This window comes from Poecilia reticulata, linkage group LG5 (assembly GCF_000633615.1).
Source record: "Poecilia reticulata strain Guanapo linkage group LG5, Guppy_female_1.0+MT, whole genome shotgun sequence".
NCBI lineage: Eukaryota > Metazoa > Chordata > Actinopteri > Cyprinodontiformes > Poeciliidae > Poecilia > Poecilia reticulata.
Genome location: NC_024335.1, coordinates 8875003 through 8898019, shown reverse-complemented (window position 1 = coordinate 8898019; position 23017 = coordinate 8875003). Strand labels below are relative to the sequence as shown.

The window sequence follows — 23017 nt, the reverse complement described above, 5'->3', positions numbered from 1 at the left end:
AACAGCTGCAGTAAATGCATCTGTGTCTCAATTATATCTCTGCTTTGTGAGATATAGGTGAAATTAAATTTAAATTGCCATGTGTTACTACTTAGCAGCACAGTTATTGTTTATCCTATTTTCAGTTTTGTTGAATTCATCACTACACAATAAAAATAATTGAGTACATAGCAAAAAAAAAAAAAAAAAAAAAAAGCCAGTTTTTGTGTTTAAAACCCAACTTTGCATTGAATATGTTTAGATAATTTCCTAAACTTCTTCAATTTTACTTTCACTCTGGTAATTTTTGGGTTTCATTTATTGCCATCACGAAAGAGTTTTTTAATAAATCTTCTAATTTGAACTCGGAAATAATTAAAATATTACAAGCAGATAAACAGGATTTCCAAAAATACCAAGACAACCCTTTCAAGTATAAATGCACCAATCAGTCAATCAGATTTCTTTTAACGGACTCTGATTGGAGGTAGTGGATCACATATTCACTAGAACAAAGAACTCCTACCATGTTTGGTCTCCAAATGCATAAAGGCATGGACGGACATAATCTCACCTCCTTCATTTTATAACAAATTCTGAAGTTCTAATTCTATCAAGAAACCTGCAGTACATCCATTTTCAAATTATGTGTTGTAGTCCTTACAAAACAAGAGGAACCCAATAACATTTGAAATCAGCAGCTTAAACCTCAAAGAAAAGCAGAGATCAGTTCTGAGCAGAAAAAGCCTGATCGATGCATCTCTACTTGGAAGAACTTTATTTTGGCTCTGTAGCCGAGTCCAGATGGAACGGAGTCATTCACAGTAAGAGGTAACYTCAGTAATGACAAACACTCAACAAGAGTCCTCTGTTACAAYAACACTACACYGTTTTAAAACAACTTGTTACAATATTAAACCAAGGAACAGTTTTACAAAATATGTCAAGAATATTCTCTCTTTTTCTTCTTCATGTTTCATTAATGTGAAGTGTAGACTGTTTAAATCAAGCAGTAGAACTCCCGTAACTATATAATTTACAGGAAATAAAAATGCAACATTTGCAGTTTTCCTGCCTGGCAGTGTGTCTAATATTAAAGTTTATTTTAAACCATTAAAAAAAAACAGTTGAGGAGGAAAGCTAATCCTAACCGAGGAAGCACAATGATGCTAAGATGGCGTCACTTACATGTCCAGAAATATTTGCACGACTTGTATATCAAAACAGATCAGGTTGAGTTTGAACTAACAGGTGAAAGAAAGTTTTTTTTGTTTTTTTTTTTTTCAAATAAAATTTATCATCAAAACATGCATCTCATTTGCTTTTTTTTTTTTTTTTGTACCTCAGCCCCAGGTGCAGTGAGACATAAACACAAATGGAAAGATGCTAAACTTCAGGATCTGGATAAAACACTTGTTAAGCAGAATCACAGCAGTTTCTTTAAATTTAACAAACATGAGAAAAGTTACACTTTTTTTTCCCCCTTCAACACTTAAAAGAGTGCAGCACAGGTCATGTTCTTCAACTTTGGTTTTCTGTAAGCCAGGGAAAACTGTCTTCTAGTGACACTTAGAGCAAAACTCAAAATGTCTCGACAGATTCTCCACCTCTATGACGTGAAAAAAAAAAAAAAAAAAAAAAATCACCAAAAGGAAATCCGAATTCAGGTTGCGGAACTGAATACGACTTACATTACTACTTTGGAAACGTAGGACAACGCTGCAAACAAACAAACAATAAACAAAGTAAAGATTAAAGTGCCTCCTTTCCTCCTTCGCATTGAAACCACTCCCTGTTGAGCTGCAGGTTTATTTTAACGGGTGTGTTAGACTGCCTTCTCCTTTCCAAACAGTCATTTCTCTCGGCTGTGCTTTTGTGTGAAGATGAGCCCGTCAGTGACCAGGATACTGAGGTGGAGAGTAAGGTGGCGGGGCTGAAAAAAGAAGAAAAATCATACGAGTAAACAGCAAAAACGACACAGCACTTAGTCGACAGTTTTAGTTGTTTTTAGTCTTTGAAGAAAAGCATTAAAGGAAAAGACTTGAGTCGGGAAGAGCGGCAGGGTGGCAGATCAGTCTCAGTAAAAAGGTGAAAGGTCGCCAAGTAAGGAAGACAAACCTGAACACAGGTTAGAATCTGAGCCATCAAACAGACTATTTTTTAAGATGAAAACAATTTCATTACATTTTCGAACACAGACTTTTTAACTTGTGAACCCGAYATTGCTGCTGAATTAACAATCATTAAGACTATATGTTGAGGACTTTGTCAATGAAGCMGAGTTCTGGAAAAAAAATGTTTAGGGATGTCACAATACATTTTGCTGGCCGATAAATTGTCCCAGCAATTCTAGCAATAAACAATAATACTGTTCTGAGACCATTTTCAAGTAATGTATTGATAATGGCATATTATTTGCCCTCTCAAAAATCAATAAACTTACATGTTATGAAGAYACTTAACACTGGAAATGGAAGATATTTTAAATATTCAAAATAAAACAAGTAAAAATAATAAATGAAACAGAAATAAAAAAAACACAAAATTATGATGTCTCTAAACAGAATTGCTACTCAATAAATGCTAAACATCAGAATGGAAATTATTGAGCTCATTTTAACTTTAAGACGCTCTGTGAAAATGTCACAAAGCATCAAAATGTTGAAAATGGACCAGCGCATTGACCAGGGACCCGGCTGTCAAGCACGCAAAAGAATTTTAAAAATATTTTTCTCATCAGTGAATGCATCACACCAAATGTTACCAGGCTGCAATGTCAACCACACTTTGTTGCGTGGGTTGTTACTGGCTGAAGACGACTCAATCTTACTGTTCTTTTGAACAATCAACCCTTCTCTTCACTGGTCAAATCAGATTTGAAAATGTTGGACATCTCAGAGTTACTGATTTACATTCTGAAGATTATTCCCACAGAATCCGATGCTCCTGTTTTGCTAGCCTTGCTTAAGCTAAACAATAGAAAGATTGATCTTTGTTTATTGCTTGCTAAGCTGAATAAACAAATTGCAAAATGCAGCCTTCAAGAGTTTGAACATTGGATTTCTTTTGCCATTGTCTAAACGCTGGCTCATTGATTTTTGATATAGGATGTTTGGATCGACATAATGGTATCTCCACTAAAACAACGAACAAAAAACATTCACATTTTTGAGCACCATTAATTACRCAAAATTTAAAAGCCTTTGATTTAAACGAACTTAAAAGTTGTGGACAGAAATGTTCGGATGCGTTTTACCTTGGCCGTATGCCGGATCTATTGATTGTGACGGGTAAGGTCCTGGATACATCATTGGGTAATGAACAGGCATGCCAGGATACTGAGGTGCCATAGGGTAGCCTGCATGTCGATACTCCGAAGGTCCAAGAGGTTTTCCAAACGCGTCRTGCATCGGCTCCACGGGGTAGCTGGCCATGGGGATGTGTTGGACTGGGGGGGCAAAAATAAAAAAACAAAAAAAAAAAAAACCCAGTTATTAAATACAATTTCCTCACATTAGCAAATATTGAAGGTCTTACCGTCATATGGTGTCCTGCCTCTCTGCTGCCTCCTCTGGTAGAGGTAACAACAAGAGCACATGAAGCAGCAAACCATGGTGGCAATGATGGCCACGAACAGCAGAATGGACGACGCGATGCCGATTAAAGTGCTGGGACTGAGGAGAAAAAACAGCAGGGAGCTTAAGTTTCAAAGTGCTCCACTTCTCACTTTGATCACCCAGTCTTCATGATGTTCCTGATCTGCTGCCTGTCTGAGGAGATTAAAGGAGAGATGACAGGCGCCTTCACTCACACACACACACTCAGCCGTCACCTACAACTGCCCCCGACTTCACGGATCAGTAAACGACGTAAACCGCCCCGAATTTCATCTCAGCCTCCGACGCTCACTGATCTGATTCCCAGCAGGATGAAAACTGCAGGTAGTGATGGAAYGGTTCCAGAAGTGAGCAGGAAAGCTGCTGTGCTGCAGCCGCTCAGGTACACAGCGGTTCAATCCGGCGTTACCACAATCCCTCACATGGGACTTTAGTAGTGAACGTACAAAAAGGCCTGTMACAATAATACATTTTACTGTATGATAAATTGTCCCAGAAGTTATTGCGATAAATGATCATGTTGTTTTGAGATCATTTTCAAGTAATGCATTGAAAGAGACATTATAATGTAAGTTCGCCCTTTCAACGACCAACAAACTGTAAGTTTGTACAATAACACTACACCGTTTTAAAACAACTTATTATAATATTAAATACTGGGACTGGAAGACAGCTTAAATATCYAAAATAAAACACAACAAACAAAAACAATTAAAMATTATTGTTCATAAAATGGATTTTGAAGTCTGTGTAAAAAAATTGCCCTTCAAAAGATATTAATCATATTAATTWATTTGCTGTGGGAGCCAAAACAGTCACCTTGAAAGCACTTTTGGGCTACTACAATGATAAAAACTATATAYATCAAAAATTACATTTCTTGTAACCGTTTTTTATTTTTATCTSCTCAAAAACAAACTAAACATATTTTACTGATCTGGGTTCTGATTTCATGACCCAAATCAGGTCTGAGYAAAAGTTGCTCGATGTTTGTGGTTCGATTTACTGCAAAGTTAATATGAATGCACGARTCTTGTGGTTTGAGTTGTTTTCCGCCTAAATTTGTCTCTTTCAACAAAATTKTACTTGTAAAATGTTTCAAGCACTTTGGACACCACTGAACTGAAGAAAAGATACCGCAGCTGTTTTATGTCATTTGTCTAAATACAATTAGGGCTTTAYAGTTAATGGAATAATTTTTTATTAGTATCACAACTGTTATTACTTTGCAGATGCTGTTTATTTTCTGCAAACAGAAGAAAAAAATGGTACATCTTTCAAGCAAGGTCATTTTTGTGAAAATATCAAAACAAAATAAAATACCTGCTTCCTTACAGGGAATTACAAAAGTAAAAAAAGTTCCAGCAACAACAACAACAACAACAAACAGACCATGGTGTTGACTAAATTATTAATACGTAAYTAAATTACAACCCTGCTGCAGCAGGCGTCCCCACCTGAACTGGAACAGCATGCAGCGCTTCTGTTCCCTCTCCGTGATCATCTTGAAGGGATCCATGCAGCAGTAGCGCCGGTGGCAGTTGCCGCAGCAGGATGAGATGAGAGGACAGTCGAAGCCGTTGTGCCAGGTGCCATTTTTATCCACGTACCACAGACAGTCCTCGTTCCCGCTGACTGCCAAACGACAGCAACAGCGAGGCATGAGACGAAATGACACAACATGCGGTTTGTTCCAATCACAGCGGGGGATCTCCAATGTGCATTTTACAGAATTCGTTTTGTTCTGCCTCCAAAACCGAATGAAATAAATGTTTTATACAACAGTCTCTCTTGCTTTTATTAGCAAGAGCTGCAGTGCATTACTCAACACTTTCCCTTTGGCAGGGTCTGAAATCTGATTCAGGCTTAAGTAACTTAAGTTATCTAGAATGCAGCAAACKAAATCGTTTAAAAAATACATTTCCAAATTGTTCTCACCTAGAAAGTAGCTGGATTAGGTTTGGTCAGACAAGATAGCAAAGCAGTATCATTTAAAGACCAGAAAGGATATTATTGTAGTACAAAAATGTGTCTTTTGCATTCCTTGTTCATGCGAGTGATTTTATACTTCTATCAAGTTATGAATAAATAAATAAGGATTGAGCTTTTGGCATTTTCCATGGGGAAAAAAATCAAAGTATTGAGTATTAAATGAATGTATGATTAAGTAAAAAACGTTATGTGGCAGTCACAAGTAATTTATCATGCATTAATTATCAAATTAAACATAAAGTTGGATGATTATCTCTAGACTTAACACATGACTTTATTAATAGGGAATGAAAATTGATCCTGTAGACCTTTTAAAGACATCAACCAGAAAATTTAAGGCACAATTCAATCCCAGCATGCCACAGCTGTCGTAGATCCTCAGTGCTTTATGTAGTTACTTTCATGTTACTCAAGTAACTCTGGGAAAAAACAGGAATGTAATGTAAAGCATCTCCAATCTTACAATAATGTCATAATAAAGAAATTAAACCAGGAGTTATTGTTTTTCCATGCAGTTCTAACAGCTGTAAGGTCAGACGTTGAGACACTCATTAATTTGTTTCTTCAACCTGGTGAGACCAAATTTGGACGATGACCTTTAACTGCTCGTCTCAACAACAACAAAAAAATTATCTCCTTTGACACAATTTTAATAAACTAAAATACTGTGGCTGAACTGCACCATGTAGCCTATACAYGGATATTGTATGTCTGTTTCATACATTATAGGCATGAAACGTAATTAAGGCATTCAAATCTGCAGCAAGTACTGCCAATACAAAGGGAGAAATATTCTGTTTTGAGGTTGTTTACAAGAGGTGCAGCTGAAAGCTGTAGTTGGAGGCTAGAAATGCCTTTTAAAACAGCCAATAATTGCTTAAATTTTCTTTGAGCTTTGATTTGAACTTTTAATTTGCTTTCTAAAACTACAAACCATGCAAACACATCTATAAAAACTTTATTAATTCATTACAAGGGAAAAAGCACATATGGTTATTTGACAATGTCGTAGCTTTGAATCCCTCCAAAAAATACTCTCCAGTGTTATCCTCAATATAATATAATTTAGTTATGGCAATAGGTAAAATATTCCCTATAAATGGTCACACAGTCACTTGTATCAAGTCATTTTCCAGGAAASAATGTGTACACCTGAGCAAGCATGAGGGGACAGTAGAAAGAAATGACTGTCTTAACAGGACAAGATCAGTGGGCTATATCTAAAACAACTACCAAATAAAAAAAAGGATCAAAAACAAGTTTGTTGGTAGAATTCCACAATAAAAAGAGGGAGTTTTCTTCTTTTTTGATGCATTTCATGAAACTAAAAGCAAGAAAACAAAACCAACAGATTTTTACCATCAAGAAGTGATAAAATATTTGCTGGACTGGCGCCTCACTACATAGGAAAGTTTTTATTTTATTTTTTAAGTCAACTGATMTGAATTTCTTACATTCTCCATATGCATATAAAAACACATCATTTCCAAGAAAATCACTCCAGTATGTGAGCATTTTAGCTTTGCATTTTTCTCCCCAAATTAATTGCCACCAAGTCAATTAAGGTGTTACTATAATTTTAAAATAACATAACGTGAAAACGAGCAGCTACATATAATTGGCATTTTCAACGGTATTATTGTGCAGTTATATAAGATTATCTCACAAGAAAAGACAATCTGGTGTCAGACTGAAACTTTTCATTATGATGATTGTCACAAACATTAACAATATGTGCATATGAATTTATTGTAGGGTAGGCGTTATAAAATAAAACCTTTAAATATTGGATGAGTCCGTGTTAGTGGTTAGCAGGTAAGCTAGATAACGGCCATGGAGGAGTTACCATTAGCTAACGGTGCGGCCTGTGCACAAAGCTTATAATCTTACCCGGAGAAGTGCAGGAGACGACGGCGAGCAGCGCCAAAGTCACCGAAATGGGGGACATTTTGCCCGTCGGAAAGACCATTTCCATCGTTTAATTGTGTGGAGCCGGACGTCTTGGTAAACAGCTWCGGAGTTCTTCGGCAGAACCCCACAAAAACAGCCCCGGCTAGCGGTCGGTCTCAGGCATAATCCGGGATGGTTTGGGAGCTCAGCATGTGAGACGGGACGGAGTTGAACGCTGGTGATTTATCCATGTAAACGTCGCATCGCGATGGTGACGCTGTTCCCCGAGGAGCAGTCGGACGTCGGACGCTGCCTTCGCGGTCTACATGGAAAAAAAAACCCGCTCAAGGAATCACCCTTTATTAGGACATTTAATGCGAATAAAGCTATAATGTCTCAGAAAAAACTTCATAAAATTATAATATATTACAGATATAACTTTTGTGCAAAGACCGGACCGCTCGGYCAATGTATTTAGTAAATACTGTTAAATGGTTACGTGTAGCTTACGACTTCGAGCTATCCTGAACGCATCTTCGCTTTTCTCACCCCGTCCTCACGGATGATTTAGCAGTGTAATTTGTACCTTCACAACACCCTTTCTTGTGAAGCCAAACAATATAAACTGTCAAAAATATGAGATAAAGACAAATTAAGAATTCAATGAAAAACATGGCGCTAGATGGCCCCTTTTTGATTGTGTAACTATTGATCAAAAGGGATTGAAGGGGCTCTATCATAGATATATATTGCTGTTTCATGGCAAYGCAACATTGACAAACCAAGTACATTTTTTAATGATCATTTGAAATGTTCCAAAAAAATGTTAAAACAGCTCGAAACAGCATGAAATGTAATTGTATTCAGTCATTTGCATACTTTTCCAGATAGAAGTTTACAGTTTTCAGGGTCTAACACATAAAAAAAACTTGTAAATCTCCTGCTAGGAGCTTTTATTTAGAAATATTTTTATTCTAAACTTCAATAGATACAATGAAATGACAAGGCATTAATTCAAAATGGCAACAGTGTGAATTCCCCAATTCCCACCAAACCCCGAGATATGACAGCTGGTCTAAGAGCTTTGCATTTCCTGTCAAACAGTCACTGTTTTTCTGGAACATAAGGCCACCAGAGACTCTTCTCACTAAAATGGTAGATTTCCTTCAGCCAGTGTAAAGTCTTTCGGAAAAATTTACCATGTTGCATTTCCACTGCGGATAGAAACACAAATATGATAGGCTAAATTACAGTCGGCCCAGATGTTGAGATTCATTAGTCCTTCTCAGCRAAGACCTGTCCCTTTTCTTGTCCAGACTGAAGGTCTTCAAGYGTATGTTTGACCTTTTAGGATGAGACTTGTCCAGCCTCTTAGCGTCGGCAAGGTCCTTCATCTCATCATTCACATGAAGTAAAAAAAGGAAGTCAACGTTAACTGCACAAGTTCTTTTCCAAGTTGTGCCCCTCCTGCCTCCATCGACCTTTGTCCTTCTGTCCTTTCACTTAGTCTTAAATGTATCATGAGTGGCGTCACARGGCGACAGAGGGACATTTCAGGGTGGCGTTGATGGAAGATGAGTTGGAGTATCAAACAGCACGGCTACAGGCCTATAGACTGCAGGGTTTGTCTCTCAGCGTTGTTGAGGTGGTTTGAGAACATGCTGTAGCATGGCTGCTGAGCAAACTGTGTCAGAAAGTCTGTCAGGTAAGCCTGAGGAGAGAAAGAGTGGAGTATTAAGAGAAATCTTTATAAATGACTGAAAATAACTATTAGTTCATATTTAAAAAAAAAAAACTATGCATAAGGAAAAAAAAAAAATCTGTTAAACGAACAATTTTCATTTTGCAATATTGTCTTGGCAGATTTAAATTTCCAGAATTTTCAGTCAATTTAAATGGGCTGTTTCAAAGTGTAAATATTAAAGTCCACTATGACTYATTGGTAGACACTTTTTTACTGTGGTCAAAATTAAATATTTTAATCAGAAAATTGTCTCTGGATAGCTGGACGACAGGTTAGACAAACAGACAAAAACATACAAATTATAGCTGCACCAATCCACTTTTTTCACTCCTGATATTGATACAGATATCTGAGGTTTAGATTTATTGATCCAATATAGAAAAACAGCTGAATTGACGTACAACGTTCTATTTTTTTATTTTTTATGCAGACATAATGTAYCGAATTACAAAATTGTTTGATGACTCTCCACCAGTACAGTACAATTAAATACATCAATAGCTTCACAAACTTAGTCAAACATGTAAAAACATCAACTTATGTTTTTCAGTCAGTGCAAATAGGACTATAACAGTCAATGGAAAATAAATGATAAAGATACTGACAAAAACAACAGGTGTACTATTTTGGTCAAATATGTAAACACAAACAGCAAAAAAAAAAACTTTCAAACGATTCAGGAAGTGCAAAAAGGAATTCTAAAGATAATTTAAAATAAATAATAAAGCATGAATTCGTTCAGAACATAGCATAGAATTAGACTGAATAGACCTGWGCTCATTGATCAGACAATCAGGCACATTGTCACAGACACCCGMTCTAGATGGGTTTTTTTTCAATATCGGAATCGATGCAAATACTAATACCGGATCGGTGCGTCTCTAATACAAATGAACTAAAAAGTGAGCATGTACCTGAAGGTCGATCTGATAAATGGGGTCTTTCAATGCGTCTGGATCATCCTCCTCATCATCCTCATAATAATCGTCATCTATCAAAATAATACCAGCATTAAAAATGTCAATTCAGGTAAAACCAAGACACTMAACAGAAATACTTTACCATATTTGTTAGAGGAAATGAGATCGGAGAGCAGTTGCCCTGCTAATCCTTCGTCCTCATCATCATCCTCTCCCTCCCCGTCCTCCTGGTCGTCCCACATGCCGCTGGAATCTGAGACAGAMACAGAAAACRGCCGTGCTGGYTTTATTGGGAAAAACGTTGCAAAATAAAACTCCAATCAGAACAAATASTAGAGGATTGACTATTTTCATCGCTRCTCCTCACCGTGGCTCCAGTCGGCAGCGTTCACCCTGCTGGCGTTTGATTCCACCACCGTCGATAACTCGTTGATGATCAGTTTAAAGATTTTCACAAGTAAAGGAATGTTCGTCCAGCGTTCTGGGTCTATAAAAACCAATCATCAAAAACATAAGTATAATAAAACAACATAAATTTAATTTACTACATTCCAAAAATGAAAACATATGTGCCACAAAAATGAGAATTTATTGTCCCTCAACTTTCTCAACAGTTTAGATTTACTTTTGGCAGATTTGGAGCGAGTGCGAATGCCGTCTTCAGGATTGTAGATTTCTTCTCCCTTAACCACGATGTCCTGAAGTCGCTTGTCGTCAGCGTTTATGCCATGCTGCAGAAGTTTGCACAGCGCCACAGTGCTGCACGGATAAGTGCACAAAGATGGAGACAGTTTGAGGGAGGCGAGGGAAGATAAGTGAAGTTCCAGCACAACGAAAGCAAAAACATATGCAAGAAAATAAAGTCGTCTGACCTGACTTTACCCTCATACTGCCCGTAGAAAAGATGCTGCCTGCTCATCCACTCCGTCATGACGAACTCCAAGGCAGGTTTTCCCGTCGGCCCTGGCAGACTGCACAGAAAYTCCAGCAGAGGCTCCAGCTGGGAGTGGACCAGGTGGGCAAACACCATGATGAGAGACTGCAGGATGAGAAGGGAGACAGATCAGGAAACAAGGCAWCGCCAAGAAAAAACAGTGAATGTCTACCAATATAGATGCATCTCAGTTAATGAGAAAATCATCWAAAGTTTTTTTTATTTCAGTAATTCAATACARGGAGTGAAAGATTTATTGCAAACAGAGGAATATTTCTGTCATATACATGGAAATACTTCACAGTAGGATAATTCTGATCCAAAAATATGCTTACTGTAACATTATACATTTTGTCTGAGCAGCACTATTTTTGGTTTTACTTTCTGTCAGCCATAACAATCATGATAAAAAGAAAATGCTTGCAATATAATTATCTGTGTGTAATCAACCTATATGAGTTTTGGTTTTTGAGCTGAACTGCTGGGATTCTGATTTACTGAGATTAGCCTRTCCTTCCATCTCTCCTGCCTACCTGCATGACGCTCAGAGCCTCGGCTTGCTGCATTTTGCTCAAAATGGCTCTGAGGATGTGATCCAGCTGGTCCCCAAGCTCCGTCCCAGCCCGGGAGATCAGAGTGGACACCAGCCGTCCCACGAAGACCGCCGTGGACTCAGAGGTCCGGGGGTCCAGCAGCTGGTTGACTACCTGCATGACGTACCACAGGCCGCTGTTGCCCTGCTCGTCCCTCCACTGGGCAATCTGCTCCAGGGCGATAGAGACGTACGCTCGYAGGCACTCGCCTCCGTTCTGGCGAGACGGAAAGAAACATGAGAAAATTCCCTGATTACTCATCGTTTCAACTTCTAATACCAGAATTCAAAAAAAGTCTAAATTAAGACCTTTTAATGCCACCTTGAATGAAATCAAAGACCAGAAAAACTAAAAATATTGGGAATAGTTGGAGGATCCTGCTGTATTAAAATCAAGCATAGCAAAAACTGATATTTTCTGCATTTGTTTGCGTTTTKGCCGGCGGCTTTGTGCTTTTCACAGCAYAGTTGGCTCTTTAACACCCACGGTGCCAAGTTTTTGCACAAAATGCATGTAGCCTTGAATAGGCTGGCAGTATGAGTGAGAGAGTGGTGAAAACAAACRTCGTCCAGCCAACTGGTGATAAATTTGCATTTACCCGTAATAGAGCAAAAAAGCTCACTATCTACCTAGCAAGTCTGTTAGCAGCTAGTTACAGGTAACCTCAACTGCCTCAAGTCTCAAMMCATAATGATGACAATCTGTATGTGCAATTCAAATTTTTGCTCGACAGAAAAGTTTTGCGGGGGAAAAATAAAACTACATATATGTGAATTTATGAAGCTTTTATTACCTGCATTATTGTGTGGTCATCAGTTCGTAAGGTGCACTGYGCTACCACAGGAAAGGCCTGACACACCAACAGCTCTGACAGAGGGGGCTTTGTGTTTCGGACCACTGTGGCCAGAATGTCTATTGATGTCTGCAGAGACRGAGGAATAAATGAGTGCAACTCCAAGGAATCAAAACATCGAAAGAACCGATGAATCAAACAACAACAGAAATCAAGAAAACATTTGCTTAACACAACCTCTGCAGGTAAATAACATAAATGATATGTTGCACTTACAGCACAGAGTCCAGAGGGGATCTTATCAGGTGGCGCCTGCATAATGCTAATTAGTGTGGGAATGAGTCGCATCTGCATGGGGCCCTGACAGCCTTCGATCTGAGCCAGCTCCTTAAAGATGTCCTGAGCCAGGGAGGCCACCACGGGGTCTGACGGGGAAAGACGAGAAAAGGTCACTTCTAAAAGATTAAAGCTTTAAATAAAGATAAGAACTGAATGTACTGGAGATAAAGTTGGGTTAATAGGAAGAAGGTGTTCCAGGAAGTGATTCTGGTCAATGCAGCTGCAGAAGTACCATTGTTATATTTGAGGAAAATGGCGATTGTGAGCGGGCATATCTTGTTCTCGGCGCTGGTGGTGAAGGCCGGGTCCACGGTGCAGACGATGCAGAGCGTCTCCATGACGAGTGTGAGCACCTCTGAGCTGAATTGGGCAGCAAGCTGGACCAGTCCCTCCAGTATGCTGGGGAGGAAAGGCTGAAGGATGTGCGTGCTCTCYGACAGCTTCAACTGGTCACAGTAACTAAAAAAACAACAACAACAAAAAAGCAAGGCATGAATAAAATTGTACGTAGTTCACAGATTTCAATTTCTTTCCACTTCACAACCATGTGTTGGTCCAGCACATAAAAAGCCCTGTGAACTACATTAGAGATTATAATTCTGATATGAACACTTGTACGGGGTCCAGTAAGAGACGGTAAATGGACRTYATCATCCAAAGCTAAACCACAGCAAACAGTGAGCTCACCCCCAGATGGCCCGGACCGCCGAGATGCGGACGGATGGAGGCTGGCTGTCATGGAGACCGCTGACTGTGGCCTGGAGAAACTGCTGGATGAGTTCAGGAGACATGGCTGCAGTGAAGCGACTGGCCGCCCACAGAGCGCGGCCCAGAAGGAACGGGGATGCAGCTGAGGAACAAGAAAACAAAAGACTGTAAAAACAAGACAAAAAAACAGAAACCAACTTTATGGAGCACATCAGTTGATTAAGTTATTTCTTTTTTTTTTGTCAGAGCCACAAGTTATTTTCTTAACATTAAACAAAGGGGTAAAAAAAAACAACAACCCGTTTCTAACAGAAAAATAGGAAAATGATCTAAAACAAGAAAATGTTTAATCCAATTTAACATTGAACAATGACAAAATGTTGTGCGTATTTTTGTGCCTGTACACATCTGACTCTCTCACCTGTGAGATTAAGGTCGGCCAGGATGACGCCGGCCAGAAAACCGTGCATGTCAAACTGAATCCGACCGTTCTTCACGTTCTCTGTAATGATGGTCTTGACTGAACCGAGGGCCAACATGCAGGCCTCATGAATCTTCCACCTAGTCAGGAAAACAGAAAGAAAAAAAAAAAAACCAAAACATATGAACAACAAATTCCCTTACTCTACTTGAAAGCAAAGACTTGAACACATTTCCTAACTAAARGCCATTTGAGTCGCTGTCCTCCCCTCACCAGTGCTCACTGCCACCATTTTTAGCTTGTTCTGCCTCCTGGAGGTGTCTGGTTGCAGCTGCTGCCAGCGCTGCTGCACTTTCATTCTGGAACTCTGCAGCTACAGCCTGCAACAACAAGCGAGCCTTCAGCACCATCACTCACACTCACTCACACACTCACACACGCACACAACTCAAAGTGCTCTCTTGTGGGGTAGCAACTACGATCATTCTATTAATTGATTGTTCTATCGATTCATTGGGTAAAGTAAATCGGCACATTTCGCAGATTTTTCATTTAACCACTTATATGCTAATATTAGACAAATCTTTCAAAAATAAATTTCAAAGGTATTTCTAATAATATTTTTGTTTTTAAAATAAGGAAAACGTTTTATTGCTGAAATGTAACAACATTGCATTTCTTTGGTATACACTTTATCATTTGCAACTTGCAAAAAAAAAGAAAAAAAACATCCAACATGCGAAAAGCTCAACCCATTCTACTCGACTTAACTTCAATACAATGTAGGATTCATCTGTTGATTATTTTTTGGATTAACCAATTAATAATTGGATCACAAAAGGTGCTCAGAAGATTTTTTTTATTATTTATTCTTACAGAACCAGGTGAAGTCAAAACTATGCTACTTGAGGAGTGTTGGGTAGAACATATTTTTAGTATGATGTATATATTTTTGTGCAGTTTTAGCTTAATTACAGCTCAGACTATGTTGTTCTTTCAGCAAACTTGCCTTTTTAGAGTTTGTATACWACAGTTAATGAGTAATTTATTCCTAAAGTAATTGATGACTTTTTCAATAATTGATTAATCGCAATTAATTGTTCCAGAATAGTCCTTTAACTCATACATGAGAAATAGATGTCAAGGGAAATGTAACAAACATCTATTTTTTGTCCATAATCTGAGTGCAAGTTGTCCCTATGGACAGGCTGAACTGCAGCTGACCACTGCTGACCACAAGCTCTTTGTTTTATGTGAAGCTCACCAGCAGCAGGTCCTGAGCAGAGATCCGGACAGAGTAGGAGAAAGTGTCATCATCCTCATCCTCWACAAACTGCTGCGGGTTTGCCGTCCAAACTTTGACCTAATCATGGGAAGCGCCGTTCAGTCAAGACAAAATGATTTCTCGCAGGATCTGGCAGAATTACACGTCGGCGGTTCCTCACCTGGTCCTCTGTGATCTGCATGTAGAGGATGATGTAGTAGATGAGCTCTGGCAGAGCTTTCCGCACCGTGCTCTTGAACTTGTTGTTCTCCAGCAGCGTGTGGACAAACTCAAAGATGCTGAACACCAGATTCTCAAAGCCCAAAACCTCTCCTGGAAAAATGAGTGCAGGATAAAAACGTTGATGTAGAATTCGAAGGGAGGAAATAGGGGAATGTAAAGAATAGACTGGAGGAGGTGGATTTTGCTAACCGTCTGAGTCAACGGGGTCGTCCACTTCCTCAGTGTAGTTGACTTCAGTTCTTACATAAGTGAATTAAAAACTAAGGACTAACAAACTGAAACAAAGTATTTATCTTTCAGATGTTTTGATTTTAAAATTTTTAAATAAATAAAAAATAAAAAACTAAAGCGCAGATTTATTAGCAGAAAAACTATAACCAGTAATTAACATAAATCTGGTGATGTGAGGGATATAAAGCTGCACTTTCAGTCAGTGTATTCCAGACGATGGGTAATATCTGCTGCATAGACGAAACCATCGGTTTGGGGAAGTTCTTCACTAAAGCCGTTACTGCCTGTGAAAAAAACCAAAACAAAACAAAACAAAAAAACATGAACATGTATTTCTTGTAGCCTTTACAAACATCTGTAACAGAGAGGCTTCCAATCTCAACCTCTCACCTTCAGGACTTCCATCTTGAGGCCGCTGTCAGACGAGGGTCCATCAGGCATCTGCAGAGCCTGCACAAACGCTTCTGTAAACTGCTGCACCACCGGGAAGATCAACGCTTTAGCAGCACCCTGAACATAAATACACAGAGATATMATCATTCACAAATAAATAAGTATCTGGGGAAAAAAAGTAAGGCTGCAATAAGGATTTATTATAATAACTGATTCAGACAATCGCATTAAAAAATAACTGATTCAGTCAGAAGATGTAAATAATCTAATAATTTATTTAGTAAATTAATTAATTTGTTAGAAAATAAGCATGTTACTGCCTAAAATGCAACAACATTCCTTAAGTGAATACTTGTAGCAAAGGATGTTTCTGCAACTAAAATAATACTTTTAACATAAAAATGGAAAAAAAAAAAAATCAGGTCTTTTGCTTGACCTAATGAAATGAAATGTAGGGCTAATCTGTTGATTTTTTTTTTTGATTAACCGATTAATAATTGGATTGTAAAAGATAATTAATGGGAGAGTTTTTTTTAACAGAATTTTAAAAAAGAACTAAATTTTTCTGAAATGCAAAATGTATCTATTTTTTATACAGTTTTGGCTTCATTACTGCTGTGACTATCAGAAAAAACAAAAGCAAAGAAACTGGGTTGATTGAAATATTTGCCACAAGAACGTTTCAGAAATACTGAGGCAGAAAAGTTCTAAAACATCACAAATAATGGAAATCATATTTTGAAACGGATGTCTCATGAATCAGACAGGTGTTGATGTGAAACTGGCTTCACCTTTTCAAGCTCTTCAATAGCACAGATGAGGTTTGCACATGTGGTGAAGATCTCCACTGCTCTGGAACGGGTACGGATGCTGTAAACCTGAGATTATTAGCAAACATGAGGGAGAAGTACTGTATCGCACAGAGAAAAGCATAAAGTTAGAGATGCGCAAAATACATTGATATGGACAGCTGGTTATTTTACAGGTGCTTATTGGTTCCATAAATAAAACAGACAATACTGCTGCAACACCTCAGCCATGGTAAAGATCTTGTACATCTCAGGTAGGATGACTGGAGCCACCAGAGGCATCTGAGTGTCTGTCACCTCACGGGTGAATTCTGGAAAGGAGGGCATCCAAAATAAAATTCAAATTAAAGGAAAAAATGATTTGTTCCTAAATGCAACCTCAGTTTTGGAATTTCACTATTATAAATAATGCATACAAGCTTGATTAGCAACACCTATCCAATGATGGGCTCTCCAAATACTTGGTATCATCATTAAAAAACATTTTGTATAGATTGAAGTCTGACAAAAGGGACACCAATATAAAATAAGTGAATACACAAAGAAACATAATGTCCAAACACAATAAAATCAGCCTGAAGAGATTAAGAGACCACTGAAAGTTTAGACTAAACCAAGCTGTGACTGTCTAAAGAAGTTTATTTTATTTTTTTAAGATACCTGTGAGGACCCTCATGGCTCCATGAACTGCGTTCACATCTCCGCTGACCAGCATCTCCATCAGCAGGGTGAAGAGCTGTGGCCACGCCTCAGGCCAGTCCCAGTGGGCGATGGCCGACACGGCGTAGGCGACACTGGAGCGGACCTTGCTGATGGACTCCCGCAGGCCGCTGGGCAGCAGCTCCCTGATGGCGGCTTTAGCCTGATGGGACAAGATGAGAGGAGGAGGGCTTGACAAGATCACTCAGGAGTCARAATTTACTGTAATACTTTGAGACATCTTTAACAGCCATCGCCGCAGGCGTCTGACGTGGATGAGTGGGCTGAAACTAGTCTGAAGAGGATGAATCCACCTTTGAAYGTTTACCTGATCTGTGGTTTCAGGAGGCCTGAACTTCTCTGAATGGGCGCACCAGTGAGTCTCCACATACTGCTTCAGGATGACAGATGCTAACTGCAAACACAAACCCAAAACTTGTTAACCTGGAAAAGTTCCCATAGGGGGAAACAGACAAACAGCGAGTCAGTATCAGCATGACAAGCAGAATACAAGAYCTGATTTTAATGCATGCATGTGGAAAGAAATCCAAGCGTCTTCTCTTTATTTCTTAGTTGTACTCACTTGACGGATGGCGAGCGCTCCCTGACGGTCAACTGTAAGCTCTGCCAGGTGGACGCCAAACTCTGGAATATAAAAACGTCAATTATGCTGCTGGTAAAACTGACTTCTTATAAAGATGCACAATGAGACCAAATGAGTTTCAAACCATGTCAAACAGGAAATGTAGTAAGCAGAAGGTCAAAAAGACAATGGTATATAAGAAGTTTCCATTTACACAAATGCAGAAAATGTAACTTATTGAACACTGCACTGACTCAGTAACACCCCACTGCAGCAACAAAGATCTGCTTTGACACCAAGACTATCATTTCAAAATGCCAACTAAAATTTAATTCTGTGAAGCTTAAAGTGGCAGAAATAATTAAGTTYTACATAGATTTAAACATGGTGAGATTTTTTTATGAGCATTTGTACAAAAGGATGGGCACCATTTGCTTAAGCATTAAAATCAGTACCTAAAAGCAGGTGTTTTCTCTCTGAGCCTTCTACAATGGCTCTTAAYCATTTTTGTTAAAATAATAAAACTAATGCTTTTAACTACAGGTAAWATAACAAACACAAGTTTTTCAGCTGTTTTTTCCTGTAATATTTGCATTGAATGTCCACAGTGATGCCACTAATATGTTTTACTTCTGTTTTTCCTGTCATTAGGTTGGAATCTATGTGCTTTTAGGTTTCACATCTTTTTCCATCCAACCGARAAAATGCAAAATTTTATGTTTAGCTTTATTTTAAATAATAATAATGACACCAAATTTACTACTAGAATCGATATGCACCTAAAATTATGTTTTTTTTCCCCTTTCTTTTTCAAAACGTCAGATAACAACTGCAGCTTTAAACAGTTTTTTTTTTCTAGGCTAACCTGAGAGGTTAGCCTAGAAACCTCTAGGCTAACCTTTACAACCTTTACCAGGTTGTAAAGGTTGCAGAGCCGACTCGACTGATTCCAACCTGGCATGGCAAGCATGCAGATCGGGAGAAAAATGCACAGTTCAGGACGAGCATGAACCTCATCAGCTCCACCTCTAGCTGGCTTTCACCAAGTGACATCAGGCGCCAGAAGACAATGTTAGTGCTGACAGTCCTGCAGAGCGGCGGCCTCAGAGAGAGGGGCCTGCGGAAAGGGTCGGCGCTGCTGCAGCGCCCGCTCACTGCGCGCTCAATTAACTTTTCAGCAGCAGCACGATTACTGTTGGACAATAGAAGGTCAGATGGAGAGCGTTAGCTACTGACCATGAAACACTTACTGTACAGATGATGACAAATTTATTGGCATCCCTGAAACAGATGGGTAAAAGGCTTTAAAATAGACATCACTTCATAATCTCACATTGAGACTAGTTTTAGTAACCAACAGCAGATTTTGCCCAAAAAAATGTGTTTTAACAAAAACAATAAATAAAATAAATGGCTGTGTTACCTTACAATATATATTACTGTGCCATTACCAGTAGTTGAGCTGTTTTGCACCAAACACTTGAGGTGGTTTAGATGTCATACAAGTACATGTAGTAATGCACCTCATGTACACTGTAACAGGCATGGCGGGAGCCCTGTTATGCCGTGGGCTTGTTCCTCTTCCAGATGAAGGAAGATTATTTCAGTAGATGGATTCATGCACTCAAATTATTCTAAATAAAACCGGTAAACTGAAAAACGAGGTTTTTGTGAAAATGAACATTTATTAAGGTTATGAGAAAATTAAGGAATAATTGTGTCACCAATTTAAGCAGGAAACATTCAACAGAAAATCTGGAACATAACTTCACCTCTCCTGTTACAATGACAAATTTTAAACATGTGATCTCACTGGTGAAGCATCTGAACTAGGACTCAGATGTTGCTTTTGCAGGAAGCTGGGAGCTTCAATAGAGGGATATTTGGGAAACTCCCCCCTTCCCTCACTGGAAGCTCACTTCGTGGGGAAATCTGTCAAATGGATCTAAATGGCTAATTGAGACACTGACCAGAGTTGCTTTGAGTGTGAAACATATGCTTTATGGATTATAGAATTACTTGAACACGTTAGTTAAGTCACCTTATAAGAAATACCAACTAAAACGTTGCTTATTTTAAGCGCTGACCATTCTTTCAGTGACGTCATTTGATGTAATAATTCAGCCCGAGCTCCAGYGAACCACAGCCACAGATTATACGTGTGACGACACTGAAGTTAGCCTCCGACTCGCAGCTCCATCCGCTACACTTCAGTAATAAATGATTTCGCATTCAATCAATCGGGACCACTTTTCAGGTTAAAATAATGAATTTAAAAAAAATGCATTGAGCAAACTTGAGCAAAACTCCTCCACAATGCCAGATCATTTCAACTACTCTTGAGTATTTATGAAATCTTCAACATATCCGTAAAATCCCAAATATGCGATTTCAATGTATTTTTTGGCATTAAAACTAACTTGGCAGTTAAAAAGCAGTTATTTGACAAGTCAGGCATAAATTGCCTGACTTGTCAGTCAATTTACAGGTTACTTAAAACATAATTTGGTGTGAAGAACCCATTATTTTATGAGTTGTTTTTTTTGTTTTTTTTTACTTTTGACATTTAAACCACCTAGATCTTGTACTAAACTGCTAATCTAAACTGAATTATTCTGCATTGGGTGCAGGTGATTTAAAATCATGTTAATGCTTGAAAGTCACCAAGGTTAGAATGAGTAAATCTGATTTGAATAACTCTTTAAGAACACTTTACCCATATTGGACTTTATATCCAAATAAAATTATATTAACTTCATTTTTTTTAGCATTTAGTTCACCATTGATGTGGTCAAGTTTTAAAACTGTTCAAGTCAACAATGAACTGAAGATGCAGATTATTTAGAAGATGTCTTGGATCTTCTGAGGCTTGAACACATAATGATGGTTTCAATATATTTTGTACATTTCAACCACAGTAAATGGTTGAAATGTCTACTGTYATGTTTATTACATTATAAACCATAATAATGTAAATGCCCCATCATATTTGAAACCAAATGTTCTACACTGACCAAAGACTTTTTTTCAACAGTTTGGGATTTGTGAAAACTTTAGTCTATTTTTAAAACACAAAAAGGGAAATTAAATGCCTTTTTGATCTTAAGAAGGCTGATTTCCAAAATTAGAGATAGATAATTACATTTTGTGGGTTGAAAGCTGGAAAGTATGGAAACCGGTATCTTAAAATGTGGAATATTTTAATAAACGTTTCACAAAAACAATAAGGTTTCGTTTTCAAGTAATTCTAATCAGTTAAGTCCGTTTGGGAAAAGATGACCATTTCATACTATTTCAGATGTTTTAAATGAATAAATGCGGTTCAGATCCCTTAAAAGTGGTGAAATGACTCTTTATTGAAAGCTCCAAACTGGATACCAACTTCAGCCTCGCTCACATGTGCCGTATCCAACTCAAGCTAGGATCGCGCTAATGATTACATTGCAACACCAATAGCTGTGGGCTGTTTCAATCCGTTAGGCTAAAAACAACTGCGATCACAAGTCCTAGAAATAACGAGCATATTTACAAGCTCTTATACCATTTTAGTCCTTAATAACTTCTACTAACATGGCCTAACATTAGCTGCCTGGAAGAGTCCGTCCAGTACGGCTGTTAGCTTAGTTCACTGAAGCCATGAATAAACCAGCACCCAGCATAATGAAAGAAGCTAAAACACTTAAATGTTAAACATTGGTGTAGTTTATAACCCGACCACTTCTCACCTTCTGTCACCTCCAGCACTTTGATCTGCTCCTCAGCGGCGGCGCGCACTTCTTGCACCGGAGACAGGATGGCCGTGAGCGTCTCAATCAGAGCCTCCTTCAATCCCTGCTGGACGGGTCCGACAGCCGGGACGGCCCGACCGTCACCCGCTGCACTCATGCCTGCTGTGTCTAGGCTCGCAGCTCGCTGTGGAGAGTTCAGCTACCCGGGTAGGAGAGGAGCCAGAGAGCCACGGCCACCGAGCGCGCCAATGCATGGAAAAGTAGAGGCGGGGCTATGCTGGAGGAAACATTATTCAGTCGTTCCGTTTTTTGGTTGTGCTTTTGAGCTACAGCGCCCTCTAGCGGAGCGGTTGACGAAGTGCTTTAGAAAAGCAGCATTTTTTAAATATCGATTTTTAGTTAAAATATCTGGAAAGTCTAAGTCACACTCAAAATAGTAGTCCACACATAAACCTTTAGTAAAAACTTTAAAACGTGTACCTTTTTAATTGTCGTTTTGTGTACTCTGTAACTGTTTGTCTTTTGGCAGTCTCTCTTGAAAAAGAGATTTTATCTCAAGGAATTCCTAGTGAAATAATGGTTAAATAAATATAAATATAAACTGGTAGAGTGTATTTGTCTTTGATATTAAAGAAAAAAACACAAACGTTGACTTCTTTCTACTTATTGAACAAAAATTGTAGTTTCAAAGCAAATAAACTGCACATTTTTCCAATTGATTTCACAAATGTGAATGTAGAAATCGATCAAAAGTGCTTTAGTTATAAATCACTCCGTTTAGAACAGGAGGAAAGATGAACGCTGCTCTTTTAATACAGGAAGTGGTGCTATTGTGCAGAATCACCGGATCTCTGCTCAATGCATTTTATGCTGCCAAAAAAGGCCTGATTTGATGGGGCGGGGGGGGGGGGGGGGGGGTAAAGCAGCTAAACTCATATTTTCAGACCCCTTGATGGTTTCCTTTTATAAAAGAGCAGGAGTAAACTGAGGACTGAATTAACCGAAATGATCATCATCAGCTTCCAGACTTATGGATGTGGCAATGAAAGGAGTTACTTAAAGATTAACTACAGCACAAAAGCCTGCTTTTTTTTTTTAAGGAGGCCTTTTGCATCCATGATCTCCAGTAAATGTGCT

At 38.6% G+C, this 23017-nt stretch overlaps 2 protein-coding genes across 2 annotated transcripts; both read right to left on the bottom strand.

Annotated features, from left to right (window-relative positions):
• Positions 1 to 734: 734 nt before the first annotated feature.
• On the bottom strand, positions 735 to 7786 carry shisa4 (shisa family member 4). Its single transcript, XM_008408431.2, has 5 exons — positions 7479 to 7786; positions 5054 to 5231; positions 3517 to 3653; positions 3236 to 3427; positions 735 to 1912 (listed from the first exon to the last, which is right to left on the bottom strand). Exons 1-5 carry the CDS (start codon positions 7561 to 7563, stop codon positions 1872 to 1874), a joined length of 633 nt encoding a protein of 210 aa, XP_008406653.1. The 5' UTR covers positions 7564 to 7786; the 3' UTR covers positions 735 to 1871.
• A 304-nt stretch (positions 7787 to 8090) lies between these two features.
• On the bottom strand, positions 8091 to 22161 carry ipo9 (importin 9). The gene is made up of 24 exons (XM_008408433.2): positions 21878 to 22161; positions 18153 to 18214; positions 17898 to 17984; positions 17531 to 17732; positions 17093 to 17181; positions 16853 to 16939; positions 16059 to 16178; positions 15852 to 15952; positions 15627 to 15685; positions 15376 to 15527; positions 15195 to 15293; positions 14204 to 14310; positions 13931 to 14070; positions 13489 to 13651; positions 13034 to 13260; positions 12739 to 12887; positions 12463 to 12591; positions 11610 to 11885; positions 11015 to 11181; positions 10768 to 10901; positions 10510 to 10629; positions 10285 to 10395; positions 10137 to 10213; positions 8091 to 9189 (listed from the first exon to the last, which is right to left on the bottom strand). Exons 1-24 carry the CDS (start codon positions 22035 to 22037, stop codon positions 9079 to 9081), a joined length of 3129 nt encoding a protein of 1042 aa, XP_008406655.1. The 5' UTR covers positions 22038 to 22161; the 3' UTR covers positions 8091 to 9078.
• Positions 22162 to 23017: the final 856 nt, after the last annotated feature.